The sequence below is a fragment of the Tauraco erythrolophus genome, chromosome 9 (assembly GCF_009769465.1).
Source record: "Tauraco erythrolophus isolate bTauEry1 chromosome 9, bTauEry1.pri, whole genome shotgun sequence".
NCBI lineage: Eukaryota > Metazoa > Chordata > Aves > Musophagiformes > Musophagidae > Tauraco > Tauraco erythrolophus.
Window position 1 is genome coordinate 28,050,900 of NC_141473.1, and position 13,465 is coordinate 28,064,364.

At 43.1% G+C, this 13,465-nt stretch overlaps 1 protein-coding gene across 1 annotated transcript in view; it reads left to right on the forward strand.

Annotated features, from left to right (window-relative positions):
• Positions 1-12,301, forward strand: part of ZMIZ1 (zinc finger MIZ-type containing 1) — a 155,850-nt gene extending 143,549 nt beyond the window's left edge. Inside the window, exons 18-20 of the mRNA XM_086616467.1 lie at positions 2,287-2,450; positions 8,245-8,493; positions 12,194-12,301. Of these exons, the coding sequence (XP_086472593.1) occupies positions 2,287-2,450; positions 8,245-8,493; positions 12,194-12,301 (521 nt within the window). The remainder of the gene's footprint in view (positions 1-2,286; positions 2,451-8,244; positions 8,494-12,193) is intronic.
• Positions 12,302-13,465: the final 1,164 nt, after the last annotated feature.

Genomic DNA, 13,465 nt, shown 5'->3' on the forward strand with positions numbered 1-13,465 from the left:
CAACTGTTCACACCATCAGAATCCCTAAATTGATTACAAGGTGATACATGTGCTTTTTGCAGGCTTTTAAAGAAAAATATAGATTGCATGCAAAATATGGTTAATTTGCTCCAGTGACTGCAAAACTGATGACAGATGATGAAACTTTTTAGGTTTTCAAACAGATGAATGATTACTATAACAAAGCCAAGGGCACTGAATCACAAATTTTTCATTCGTTTAGTAGGAGTGCAGTGCAGTCAGAGCATGAGAACAGAGCCATCTATTCTTCTTCATCTTTCTAGCTCGTAATCAGGAACAGACAGGGTAGTCACGTAAAGTGGGGTTTAGGGTTTGTGTAATGATTGCTGCCTAAACCATTATTTCCCTGCCTTCTCTGTGTATGCTGTAGCAGAGGTAGTCATGGCTTCTCAGAGCCCTGACTCATCAATGACAGATGAAACCCTCGTTCTCCTATTTCCCCTGCAATAGGCATATCAATGCAGAGCACCAGGTTATCCTGGATGTCTTTATAAGCCTGTTCCTCAGCATGTGGCACAGGTCTTGCCCAAGAGAAGGGCATGCTGCTGCAAGGCTGTAACTCCTTGGGCATACTGCCTTGCATCTTCGTTCTCCATCAATAGATGCACTGAAACTTAGTGTTTAGAATTAGGTAATGTCCTCTGATTAACAGTACTCTAGAGCAAAGTAGTAGTAGTAGTATTACTGCTGTGGTTTATGTTTGTTTATTTGGGTTTGACAATAAGCATACTGAAGTTTAATTTGCAAATATAACAAGTACTCAGTAATGCAAGACCTTATTCCAGCTTCCTGCTATTAAATCTTTCCTGAGAAGCAAGGCAAGACCAGCTATGTTGTGTGAGACTTATCCAGTTTGCAGATTAACAAAATGAGAATTAGTAAGGCTCTGCAGTATTTACATGATAGATCAAAGTCCTGACTTCCTTGAGAAATACTCTTACATGGCTAATGACTTCTATTCCTCTGAGATTAAACTTATGCTTGTGAAGCTGTGCTAAAGAGCAATTGGTGCAGCTACTTCAGAACTCCCTTCTTGACTTTAACATTTAAAGCTACTACACTTCGACTGTTGAACTGCAGGCTCTCCATGCAAGCTCCAAAGCTATTCTATTATTTCAGAGCTCAGTATCATCCAATTCAGTTGCTTATATGAAATAGCTGAGTGGCTTTAGTTCAATTTTTGCTGTTCATAGCAAATAAGCCACCAGAGTTGGTATCTCAGTTGGAAGTGTTAACAGAAGGATCCAGATAGAAAAAATATGAAGAGGAAAATCCCTGTACTGGGATACATGCTTGCTTTAGAATTCGGGTGAAGATCACGAGGCTGAGGTGGGACAGATCAAAACATACCAACGATGGTCATACAGTATTTGTCCTGCAGATCAGCAGGGGACTGCAGGCTTGTTGCTAGATGGTAGATGTGTGAGAGTAAAGCAGATCCTTTATTCTAAATTGGTGTGAAATTTTGGTGCTTTGAAGAACATAATTTCAGGCTGGAGTTAGGTAGATTTCATGAAGTCAATAGTTTTTCATTACAAGCATGCATATCCACATGCTGAAACACAGGCTACAGGCAGCCAGTTTGTAGCTCTGAAAATGAGAAGAAGAGATCCAAGAGGGGAAAATTGATGTTGTATTTGCAGGCTGTCAAGTGAATTTTATTAGGTTTTGTGGGAGCAAGGAGAATTACATCACAAGATGTAGACATGAAGGCCTCTTCTGTGCTATCTTAATAGAAGTTGCCTGTTTATACTGCAGAAGAGGGAAAATAGTTGCTGTGCTATGAACTGGTGCTGTGACATCTTCCTGATACAGTTCTGTCAATTAGCGTCATCATAAACTGAAGCAATGCTACAATCTTACTCAATCCATAGAATTGTAGACATAAATAACACAGGTGTCCTATAAATAATTTTGGACTTCGGCGGTCTCAGTTGCACTTAGATGCTTCCAGATGCAAAAATTCCATAGAATTTAATATCCCTTTCTACTCTTGATGTGGTTAAGTTTATGTGGTGACTTGACAGTAGCTTTTCAAAATGTCAGCAGTTTTCAGCAGCCAGTATTTGAAAGCTGAGTTCCGTTTTTCCCTCCCTATTCCCGCAGCTCACTCCAGCAGTGGGGAGCACAGTGTTGTCACGTTCAGCATTGCACTTGCCCTGTGCTGTGCAGGCAGGATGCCGTGCCACACAGCTTTCACAAGATACTCTGAGAGATCAATGCTGGGAAATAGTTTATTTCATATCACGTCTGTTTCTCTTTTAGGCAACAGTTACCAAGGTCATGGCAATTTCGACTTCCCGCACGGGAATCCTGGTGGCACGTCTATGAATGACTTCATGCATGGGCCACAGCTGTCACATCCCCCAGACATGCCGAGCAGCATGGCAGCTCTCGACAAACCTCTCAGTCACCCCATGCAGGAATCTGTAAGTAACGGTGCTGCACATGCAGATTTTCCTTTGCGGGGGTAAGGAGCTCTCATCCAGCTACTGGACTTGCCTTGTGAACTGCTTTTACTTTTTCTGGATTCCTCACTTTGGAAGTTTGTGAAATAGAGTAGTCCTGCAAAATGCCAAAAATGCTGTTTCGGAGAAGTATTTCTGAGCTTTCTGAATTGTCATTTAAGCTTGTTTATCTGAAAGAGACGGCCTGACTCGGTGTGCTTGTGTTAATCACTGTGCTTAGCTCTGACACCTGGAAAAAACTAGACTTCATTGCCTAGGCCAGCAGGATCTGTGAATGACCATCTTCAGGAGACACCTTGTCACAGCAAGGCACTGACTGACTTCAAAGCAGGGACAATATCTTCCCTGGCTTTGTCCCTGAGGGCAAAATTTGCATCAAAGCATTTTGAGGCAGAATTCTACCCAAGTAGCATGAAAGGCACCTCTCAGCTGTTGAGAATAGGACCAGCCTGTAGATTTCAAGGAGAGACGCTGCCGCTGGTCTGAGCGTGTATCAGTGTAAGCGGCTAAAAAATAGAGGTTCCTTGGGTCTCAGATGGAGAGGCAGAACTGTGCAATGGAAAAGCAGCTTGCTCAGAGCACTGAGTTTTACATACAGAACTTTCTGTATCTCTAGAAAATGCAATACTGCAGCAGCTAGGTGACAGAAAAGCTACCAGCAGCATTAGCTCTTAGGCATGGCTAGTCATCTATTTTAATTCAGGTGGGGGGCGGGGTGTGTATACATCCTGTTATGTTCATTTAAGTTACAGGGCAGGGGCTTTATAGTATGCTGTTACTGCACAGGAAGGATGTTTAACTTGACAAGTCATCTGTGCCATGCCTTTAGTGAATACTAGAAAGTACAATTTCAGAATATAATGAGGAAATGTGGTAGCAGATGCTCAGCAAAAGCCTACTCAGTCAATGTCTCCTCTTGCTGGCAGTGAGATTTCCAAGGAGGACGGTGAGAAATAGGAAGAGAGTAGAGAGAGAGATCTTAGTGTAGCTTGGAGAGAGCCCAAGTAACAAGACTGTCTGCAAAGGAAGAGTCCAGAAACTGTAACCACTTTACCATTTTACAGGCTATTAAAGGACAGAACAAACATGCTGTAAACTTAATTTTACGTTGGCAAATTCCACGTTCCCAGCTTAAAGAGCAGTTTGAATTATCCACATCAGAACCAACCATACAGTATTAGACTATATAGTGAGGGAAAATATTACCAACCTGAACCACTCACAGCTGCTTTCCTTTTGAATCAAAGCCACAGGCAATTATTCTTCGTTTCCCATTACCTGGCACCTAGCACTTGACTTCATCTGTTAAGTACTGTACCTTTGCTATAGTAGTTGCCCCACTGAAATTTCTGAAGTGGTGTGTTATGAAGTGGTTGAATATGAAAGTGAAGAATCTGTGGCTTTCTGAAAACAGGACTGCTTACAGATGATAGTAAAGGTGAAAGTTGCTCAAGGCTATGCATGTCCCAGAGCTGTAAGAGGGCATCTGGGCAAATGTTAATAGATTTTTGGTTCTGCAGGCCAGTCTGTAGTAAATCTGATACTTGCTTATGATAGCTGGCGATTAAAGTAAACCTTTGCATCACTTCTCCCTTGTCTATCACGATATGCAAGCTGTACATTTTAGGAACGGGAAGCGGTGCTAAAGCAGATTCCACCCAGTTTATGTCCGTGGCTGATTTTCCATAATGAGGATCAGTTTTCAAGTCTATTAGCACAAAGTAATTAGATTGACCTTGTCAATGTGGCTGTGCAGTCTTTAGGCCACATTTGAGGACTGTTAGTGCTCCCACACAGCTTTTTCAGTATTATAAATTCTCTGCTTTCCTCTTTCTCTCTTCTTCTCCTTCTTCCTTTCTTCTCTCTCAAAAATGAACCGTGTCTGTAGCAGACACTCAGGAAAGGCAACTTGAAAATTACTCTTTTAGAGAAATGCATGCTGTTAACACGTTCCTAGATTGTGTAACTAAATGTCTTTGGACAGACATCTCTGTACAAAAATAACTATAGATCACGTTGCGTAGTTGAACTAAAATTTTAAGGTGTTGCTTTTGCTTTTGCCTGGCTTTCTGTCTTTCTTTCTTACACAATGAAGGCGTAATTTGTTTTCATCTATTGTTCACTTCAACCGTTTAATGTTTACAAGGTCAGTTAGGATAAGATGTTTGGTCCTTTTAGACTCAAGGTCTATCTGTAACTGGAGCTGAATGGTGCTGAGGAAGCTCGTAATTTTCCTATATGAAGATTTACGTGGTGGCCCTTATATAATGGTGGGTAGGGAAAATTGATCCCTCTGGGCATACTCCATAGGTTACTCCAGGAAATGCAGATCTGTCTGCCCACCGTAGGTAGGGCTGGCTAACCAGGGCTGAATCATTAGAACTACACACAGCTGTTCTGCTCCTGTGACAGAAGGAAAAATCAAGACCTGAAACGTGGCTAGAAGTAATACGTCTTCCCAAGTGTAAAGGGTTGTGAAAACTATGGAACAGATGCTTCTATGTCAGTGCAAGATTGCTACAAAATAGCTGCCGCAATCACATCATGTTTGTTTTCAGATATTGTAAACAAGTTTTAGACAAAGGTGAATTCAGAGTTAGCTCTGGCTTAGTGCTTATTGCAGACAGTGTAAGGAGTGGTATGTGACTGAGCAATGGATGATCCTGCCATAGTTTCATATACACAGTGAGGTGGTATGGACTGGGGCTGTTGTAAAAAGTCATCACTCTTGTTTCTGTTTTCAATTTTCCTCTCTCTCATGCCAGCACAAGTGTTATTGCAGCCATGAAGTGATCTGGATCTGAGTACTGATGTGATTGAAAACTAACTCGGGAGCAGGGGGAAGTTGAGGTTTGATTCATGTCAGTTCCCTAGTTGAGTTCACTGCATGTCTGCAAGGATGCACCCGATGACAAAGGCGCAGGTGGGAAAAGTGGCCGTGAACAGCAGCAGGGCAGGGTGGCATCTTTCAGTGGTTCAGCCAGCTAACCCAGCAAAAAAGGTGGTAAAACTATGACCCCAGTAATGGAGAGAGATATAAACCATCGTCTTGACCTGCTGATCTTTTTTTTCACTATCAGTTTTCTCCTGAGATGAAAGGAATATTGTTCTGCAGCTGTCAGGTCCCTTTGCTCTACAGCTATACATCTCAGCATTCCTAGAGGTCACTGTTGGGCCCATAAAGAGTTGTGGTGTTTCGTGCTATTAAGCTGAAGATGTAGTTGTATCTGCTATAAGCTTCTCTTTTATAGGTTGTAAATATTTTAAGAGTGCTGAAGTTTACGCTCCTAAAAATGACTCTAGAATTACCTTGCTATGTAAGCAAAGGCAACTCTGTTAGACACCACGTTCATAGTGTGGGTTAGTGTTTTTAAAATAAAATGATGTGAGTCGCAAACGCAAGCTGAACATACACAAATGTACTGCTTAGAATGTTTTTGCACCATGGCAAACTTACTAGCTGAATGCAACCAGAAAATGTTGAAGTCCTGAGCATTTTACTTTCTCACAGGGAGGCTGGTGGAGTCTGTGGCCTAAGTCAGATGGATTTTGAACCTGCAATGGCTGTTTAAGTTTATGGTGGCCCTCAGTCTTAACAATGAACAATTACTCCCTATCCAACAGTTATCTCAGGGCCCAAAATACTGCCTTATCAACTAAATATTTATATATCTAAAATATTTGCATATATAAACATAATGTAGAATTCCTAACCTGTTTATTTGTTTTGAAGTATGTCTGAGAACATATGAATGCCTCTTGGTTTAAATAATTATTGATAGAAACTTGACAGTATGACTCTTGCTTTGTGCATTCAGGGATAAATTTAAGAGACTATTCAAGATAATCCTGTTTTGGTTTGGTTTGTGGGGTTTTTTCTTGGAAACTGCTTTCCTACTTTAGCAACACTGTCTTAAATTGCTTTTTGCTTTTTGTTATTATTAAGATTTCTTAATTTCCACACTTTGTTACATATGTCCTCAATGAATGAAGAAGGAAACAGTACTATTGGGATAGACATCTATTTTCACTTGGACTTACGCAAAGTTTTTAGGCTGCAGATTCATTTACATTAAGATGTGGTCTGTGGGCAGATTTTGTACAAGTTTACTCCTAAAGTAACAACAAGAATGTTGCAGAATACCTTTCAAGTAGTCAAACGGTGACCTTAATGGAGAGAAGAGTGTATATCAGTACTTTTTAACAGTTACTTTGAACTCAGTAACAATTTTGGGCCTTTGAAAGAGGCACAAAATGCAGTATTGCAGATAGAATCCTGTTCGTTTCCACCAATCTTCGTACTACCAAAGTATTGAAAAGGACCTCCATGTAGCTGAGTATGACAGTCCCAATGGATCAGCATTCAGGTTTCAGTTTTCGTTAAGAGTGGTGAAATGTATTTTTTTCAAATGCTTGTTTCTGCTATTTTTTTTTAAATTTTGTGGGAACGTTTTAATTAAGTTTTATAATAACCTCCCTTTTGCTTTCCAAAACTGAAGACTAAAGTTAAACTAACTTTGCAGTTTACTGTGATATGAAAGGGTCAAAGCTGACATAGCATTTTGCTGGTTTCTGTTGGCTTGGCTGGATGAATTTCATGCTGTTGTTGTATGTATCTGTTCTTTTATTTCAGCTCCACTTTGTGCCAATATGTAGCATTCCTCAAAAAATGTTTACATTTTTTGCTTCTCCATATACCCAATTAACATGAGACATCTGATTCTGAAGCATTCAAACACTTCTTTCTCATGGCACTGAGGTCAAGCCCCAAAGAATCCACTAGTATTAAACGTGACATGCAGCAGAAGGAAGAGTTGGGCTTGTGCATTTTTGTTGCTTCTCTGTCATGTGAGAATGACTTTTCCCCCATTCTTCCATAATAGCGTTTGGAAGATGCATGTGGTTTGGCAGTTTATTCCCTACGGAAAACATAAAAAATAGGAAGCTTTTGCTAGAGAACTTCTCCACGGCAGGAATACAAAATAGAAGTGTGGTCATTAGCTTAGTTTAAGCTAACGCATTGTGCTTTGCAGCCAGCAGGGACGCAGCCACCTGCAGCAGCTCTGCTGATGGGTGGGGAGCTCGCTAGCTGAGCAGGCTTGTTTTTCTGTCAACCAGCAGAACCCAGGAATATCAGTGAGGAAAATCTTCAGCCCTTACAAGGGGTGTTGCGTTCTGAAACGAAAAGGAGAGGAGGAGTGGGAAAGGGCTGGTGTTTGCAAGATGTTCGTAATGAGCTGAAACACAAAAAGGCAGTGGTGTCAGGAAGCTGCCCAGTAAGGGAGCTGAGCAGAAATGATGCGTTTTCTCAGCTAATCAGTTTCCTGACATAGGGGTCATTATTCAACAAATTCTCCATTCATCCATCAAATTTTTTAGGGCAAAAACATCTGTCTCACTAATGCTGAGCAGCACCCATAAGCCTCCTTCCCTCCTCTTTGGGATTTGTTATTTTGCATCGTCGAGTGCAGTTTCCCACATCACAAGGAAGCAAACCGACAGCAGAAATCCAATGTGTTTATCTCCCTCTTGCAGATAACCTTCAAAAAGCTGAAACACTTCCACCGACATTGGGATATGGAGTTTTCTTTTCCGATGGCGTTTTTTTATTTCTCTTTTTTTTTTTGGTTGTGTGTGTCTTTTTTAAATTTATTTAAGTTACTTCTTTTTGTAACATGCGGTTACAGAATCAGGCACCGCGAGCACTGTACCTTGTGGCCTCACTTTCTTTTCCTGCTTTTTTCCTCCTCCGCAGATCCCTCATCCCGGCAGCACTGATCAGTCCCATACTTCCATGCAGCAAGGTTTGCACGTCCCTCACCCCAGCAGCCAGTCAGGGCAGCCATTACATCACAGCGGGCCTCCTACCCAGCAGTCCCGGCAGCCGCCCCCGGCCGCTTCTAGCAACCATCCACACAGTGACCTGACCTTTAATCCCTCCTCAGCCTTAGAGGGTCAGGCTGGTGGACAGGGAGCACCCGACATGCCGGAGCCCTCGCTGGATGTAAGTCTGTGTCATACTATCATCTGCCTGCCATACCGTGTGCTTCGCATCGTGGCGGGAGGGCGGGGAGGGCACGGGGATGGGAGCCGCTTCCACAGCACATGCCATCCTTTCATGCTTTGGTACATGGGCGCAGGTGCTGCAGCTGAGATGGCAGGGTGCTCCCGGCTCGCCGGGAGAACGGCTCTGGTTTGAGCAGCTGCGTGGCATGCGAGCCATAACCTCTTCCTAGCACCAGGGGAGGCATTTCTTCAGGTAGCAGTTCAGGAACCAGGCTGGAAGCCACCTCCTCCCTGCCCCCTCATCACTGGACGGGAGCTCCCATGTGCTCATCTAGACCCCGAAGCCATCGCAGTGCCTGAGTAAGAGGAAGGACACAGCTGTGTGTGGTTCCGACTGTGGCAGAGCTGTGCCAGGCGAGTCACACGCTGAGCCCTGCAGGACGCCCTGGCCAGTGGGAGGGGGATCTGTGCTGGCCCACCCTGCGGCACTGCCCCTGCTCCCCATGGCCAAAACTGGGCTGTGCCCATCCATATCCGCTCGTGCGGGCAGCACAAGTTCTCTCTCCCGGTACGCCGCATAGGAAAACAAACAAGGATGCCTTCTGCCTCCTTAGCCACTGTGGGAGGCAGCTCACAACTAAACAAAGACAAGACTAGTTTTAAGTCCAAAAGTAATCTTCTGTCTCCTACCATCCATTCAGTGGAGTCGGAAGTGAATTATCTGAGGTATCTCTGGTTAACCACCTACCTCCCGAAATACAAATACCTCCTGAAATAGCACTAGGATTGGATTTTCGTTTGAGTCATGCGTTCCCGTATGTTTATCTTCTGTCTGTTCCAAAGTCTGCTGCTGCACAGTGCAATTTTCACAGAGACATGTTCACCTCTGTGCCTCGGATTTATATCTGTCTTTACTGTTGCTGCATACTTACGGCTTCCCTGTCACAGGCGAGCACTGTGCCGGCAGGTAGCCTTGCAGAGGGGAGGGAGGGGCTAGGGGAGGGGTGGATGCTCCAGTTACAGGAACAGTGCTCAGTGGAGTAACGTCTGTCTGAACCAGACTGCTGCTGTTTCACACAACACGGACACGTGCACATCCTTTGGGAATGATAGTTCGTTTGGCAGTTAGAGGTCTGAACCCTTAAGGACCCCATATGAGCAATATTAATAGGTGAAATAAAAATGTCCTTTTTTTTCTTAAAATATTTAAGCAACATAAAGTATGCTGTTAGGGGTCAGGCAGCTGTTCCGTGGTGAAAAGCAAAGTGGAAATACCTGTACATTTATCACAGTACCATGGCTATCGCTGGTGGAGGCATGCTGAATTCTTAATGGGAGGCTGAAATTATCTTAGCTAAATGAGAAGGCAAGTGCCGTACAGCGTGGGGAATAGAGTTCTTTGAAATGTCTGTGAGCTCAAGCATGATCAGATGGATTATTTTAACGGGCTTAACTTTCAGTGGCTGTGTTGTGGAACCAGGCTGAAGGAGTCCCGTGCAGCAAACTAAACAGGGGGCTGTGCTGTAGGCAACTTGGTCTGCTCCCTCCTGACAAAGTCGCACTAACTCTTTAGGGCTTCAATGTGATGCCGTCTAAGGTTTAACCTGGGTTAAAGGATACACCTTACAGAGGTACAGGTGATCTGCACTGGCACCTCAGACAGCAGAGGAGATGCAAGGCTCACAGGACTAGTTAGATCTCTCAAGGATTCGCTTCAGGAGCACTAGGGGCACCTCTCCAAATTCTGCCCCTAAATCTAGCATGTTCCCGCAGCTTCTGCCCCCATGCCTCCTCCCTCTTTGCATCCCCCGGCACTCCCCTGTCTCTTACCTCTGCTCCAGCACAGCACCCTCAACTCCCAGCACATCCTTTCTGAGGTCTCTAGTTTTCATACCCGCTGGGCAGGAGCTGCATGGGCTGTGCTGCCTGGCCCCTCTGGCGAAGACAGGCCGAGGTCACCCTCAAAACTTAGAAGACTTCATCTTCAGAAATACTGAGCATATCGTTTAAAACTTTCACCTTTCTAAAACAAACAAACAAAAAAATCCCCTGTATACAGGAATGAGTCTCAGAGACATTATGTTAAATTTTTTAAAATTGAGTTGTGAAATCATGGACAAATTCAACCATTTTTTACTTTCTACGTGTTTGGTGGGGCCACAGTTTTCTCTTGGGCTTCTGTACTATTCATAAAAAGTTTTGATAGCAGGTGAAATACATTAAAAAGCCTTATGTCTTTAGTCTAGTACTATGACGACAGCGTTTTCACCATGAATAAAAGGAGGTGGTATTTTAAGAAAAGCATTCCTTCTGCGAGATTCTGTTTATATGAACTTGGCATTGCATTTTTTTTCAAAATGCTTAGGAAGTATTAAACTTTTTCCTGGATTTCATGTTTAGCTTATTGAAAAATATGTTCATCCATATAACATTAGATGAAGCTGTGTTTGCACAGGAGTAATAGAAGTATATAAATATAATATTTGCATGCTAAATGTGATGCAGTCAAGCTTTTAGTTTTATAGTATTTGAAAACATAGAACAATTTAAAATTAATTTCTCATACCTGCTATTAAGTTTCTTAAAGCAGTCTGTATTTTTCTGTCTTGGCTTTAACACAACACTGAATATAAAGAGAATTTATTACCAACTCTTCCCTGCCGTTTTTATATATGACACTTTTACTCTTGACTAAGATACGGCGAGATGCAGAATAAAGCAGAAAACATTGCCTGGTACACAACCCAGGAGCTGGGATTTGCTTGTTTTCTGTCAGATCAAAAAGAGTCTGAGTGACGGTTGGAAAACAAAATTTTCTATTTGAAACACAATATTAATAAAAATATAAATAAAACCCCTACAACTATTCTTTTTGATACTTTAAAACATTGTGGAGATTAGTGCGTCTTCTGTTGGATGGGGTGTTACACCCCTGACCCTTCAAAATGTCTGGAATTGCATGTAATGCTGTAGTTGAGTGAGTACTTCCAACCCCTGTGAACTCAGGGCCACAGAAAGGAAAAGGACTCACCCACCTGCCTTGCCACTCCTCTCCCCATACTCCTCCTCAGCTGTTTTTTTTTTTCCTCTTGGTTTTTCCTTCTTTCTGGGCTGCTCGTAACCCTGGGTGAGTTCCCTGCCCCCGCTCGCTGCCCCAGAGCTTACATCAGCGCGCAGAGGCGTTGGGGCGGCCGAGGGGTGAGGGAAGGACAAGGCTGCCGCGCTCGGCAGGGATACAGGCTTTGGGCGATGGTTGCGCTGACACGCGCAAGTCAGACCAGGCTTTGTTGGTCTCCTTTAAAGCTCAAATGTATATTACTCAAAGGGCATGTTTCAAGTTTTTGTTTGGTGTTTTATATGAAACTAAGGTACATGAGGAGTGTTTATTGAAGTTTTTGTCAGCATCACTAGCCAGGAAATGTACTTTGTTTATTGACGAACTTTGTGGTGGGGAGGTTGATTGGGAAACGCTAACTGAGGTGGTAATGTAATTCACAGGTGAAACTGAGTAGTACGAACTTTCACAAACAAGTGGATACTGCATCATCTCAGGGTGTTGAGTTTGTGTCACTGCCTTCCGATTTATTTGGATATATACATACAAAAGCCAGTTTCCAGGAATGTGTGGTGTTTAATCCCGTTTTTTTCTCAATTGTTTCTGTTACCTGTAATTTTCTTTTTGTCTTTATATTTTATAGCTGCTTCCAGAACTCACAAATCCAGATGAGCTGCTTTCATACCTGGATCCTCCTGATTTGCCAAGCAATAGCAATGATGACCTTCTGTCTCTCTTTGAGAACAACTGAAACCATACGTATTTTCCCATCCCTTTCACTTGTTCACACGTGTGTGGCTGCACAGCGAGGAATCTTAACACTCCTTTTCCACAAGAGAAGAAAAAAAACTCGCAACTTGATCTAATGGTGCACTCCCTGCTTTCTTCATCTCAGAACTGCTTTTGTCAGCTTCAAAGACTGCGAAAGTGACGGGAGAAAAAAAATATAAAAAATAAATAAATGCAGTAATCTCCGAGTCTGCCGTGCTACACGTGACAAAGAAGCATAGACAGTTGTGCAGCTATTGGAAACCCCATTTGTTGTTCATCCTCTAGAGAGAGAGTTCTGTGATAAACATAGTGTGAAGTATCTCGGCAAAAACGAATCTTGGCAAGGGAAGAAAAGGCAACAAAATGGAATTGTCTTTAATTGACCCGTCTCAGAGTGTCCTTCCAACGCGTGTTCTTCCATTTTTTTGAAACTGTATCTCCCTCCACCCCTCCTCCCCTCTGCCCTCCTCCAACCACTGGTTTGAGTTGGAGTGATTGTCCTGGCCACACACAAAGAGAAAAATAAAACCACATACAGAGCTCAAAAAAGCACAAATCCTACAGTCAAGTGGCAAAGACAGGGAAGACATACAGGCCCGTCAGAGGGAGCCAGCAGTGTAGCTAATGCGACTTTAGAAACAGAGTCCTGAGAATCTCCAGGCTGCAGCCGTGGGTGTTGGTATTTCTGTAAGTGCAGGAATCTTAACCACCTCTTTGCAGAGGATTCCTCTGGCCAAACACACAGATTGGAAACACCCAGGCAAAATTAAAAACAACCCAACACATTTGCAATGTTTAGGGATTTTTTTGTGGTTTTAGTTTCAGATCAGTAGTGTTTGTGGCTGTGTTAACATCCAGCTGTTGAGATTGCTGTAACAGATCTTTTTGCCATGTATGCCGTACGGAATGGAAAAGAGAGGGAGGGGGGATGCAAACCAAACTGTTCCTGATTATTACCTGCAGCCTTCGGTGCCCAGAGCGTTTGTGTCACTGTCTGTGCTGCACAATACCTAGTAAGACAAGCTGGGTTGAAGGCAGCCAGGAAATCATTGCAGGATGGAGGGAGAGTAACACCACCATCTCCATAATTCCTTTTAATAATCGTCTTGAGAAGGGGCATTGACATTGGACAGACATCTTACAG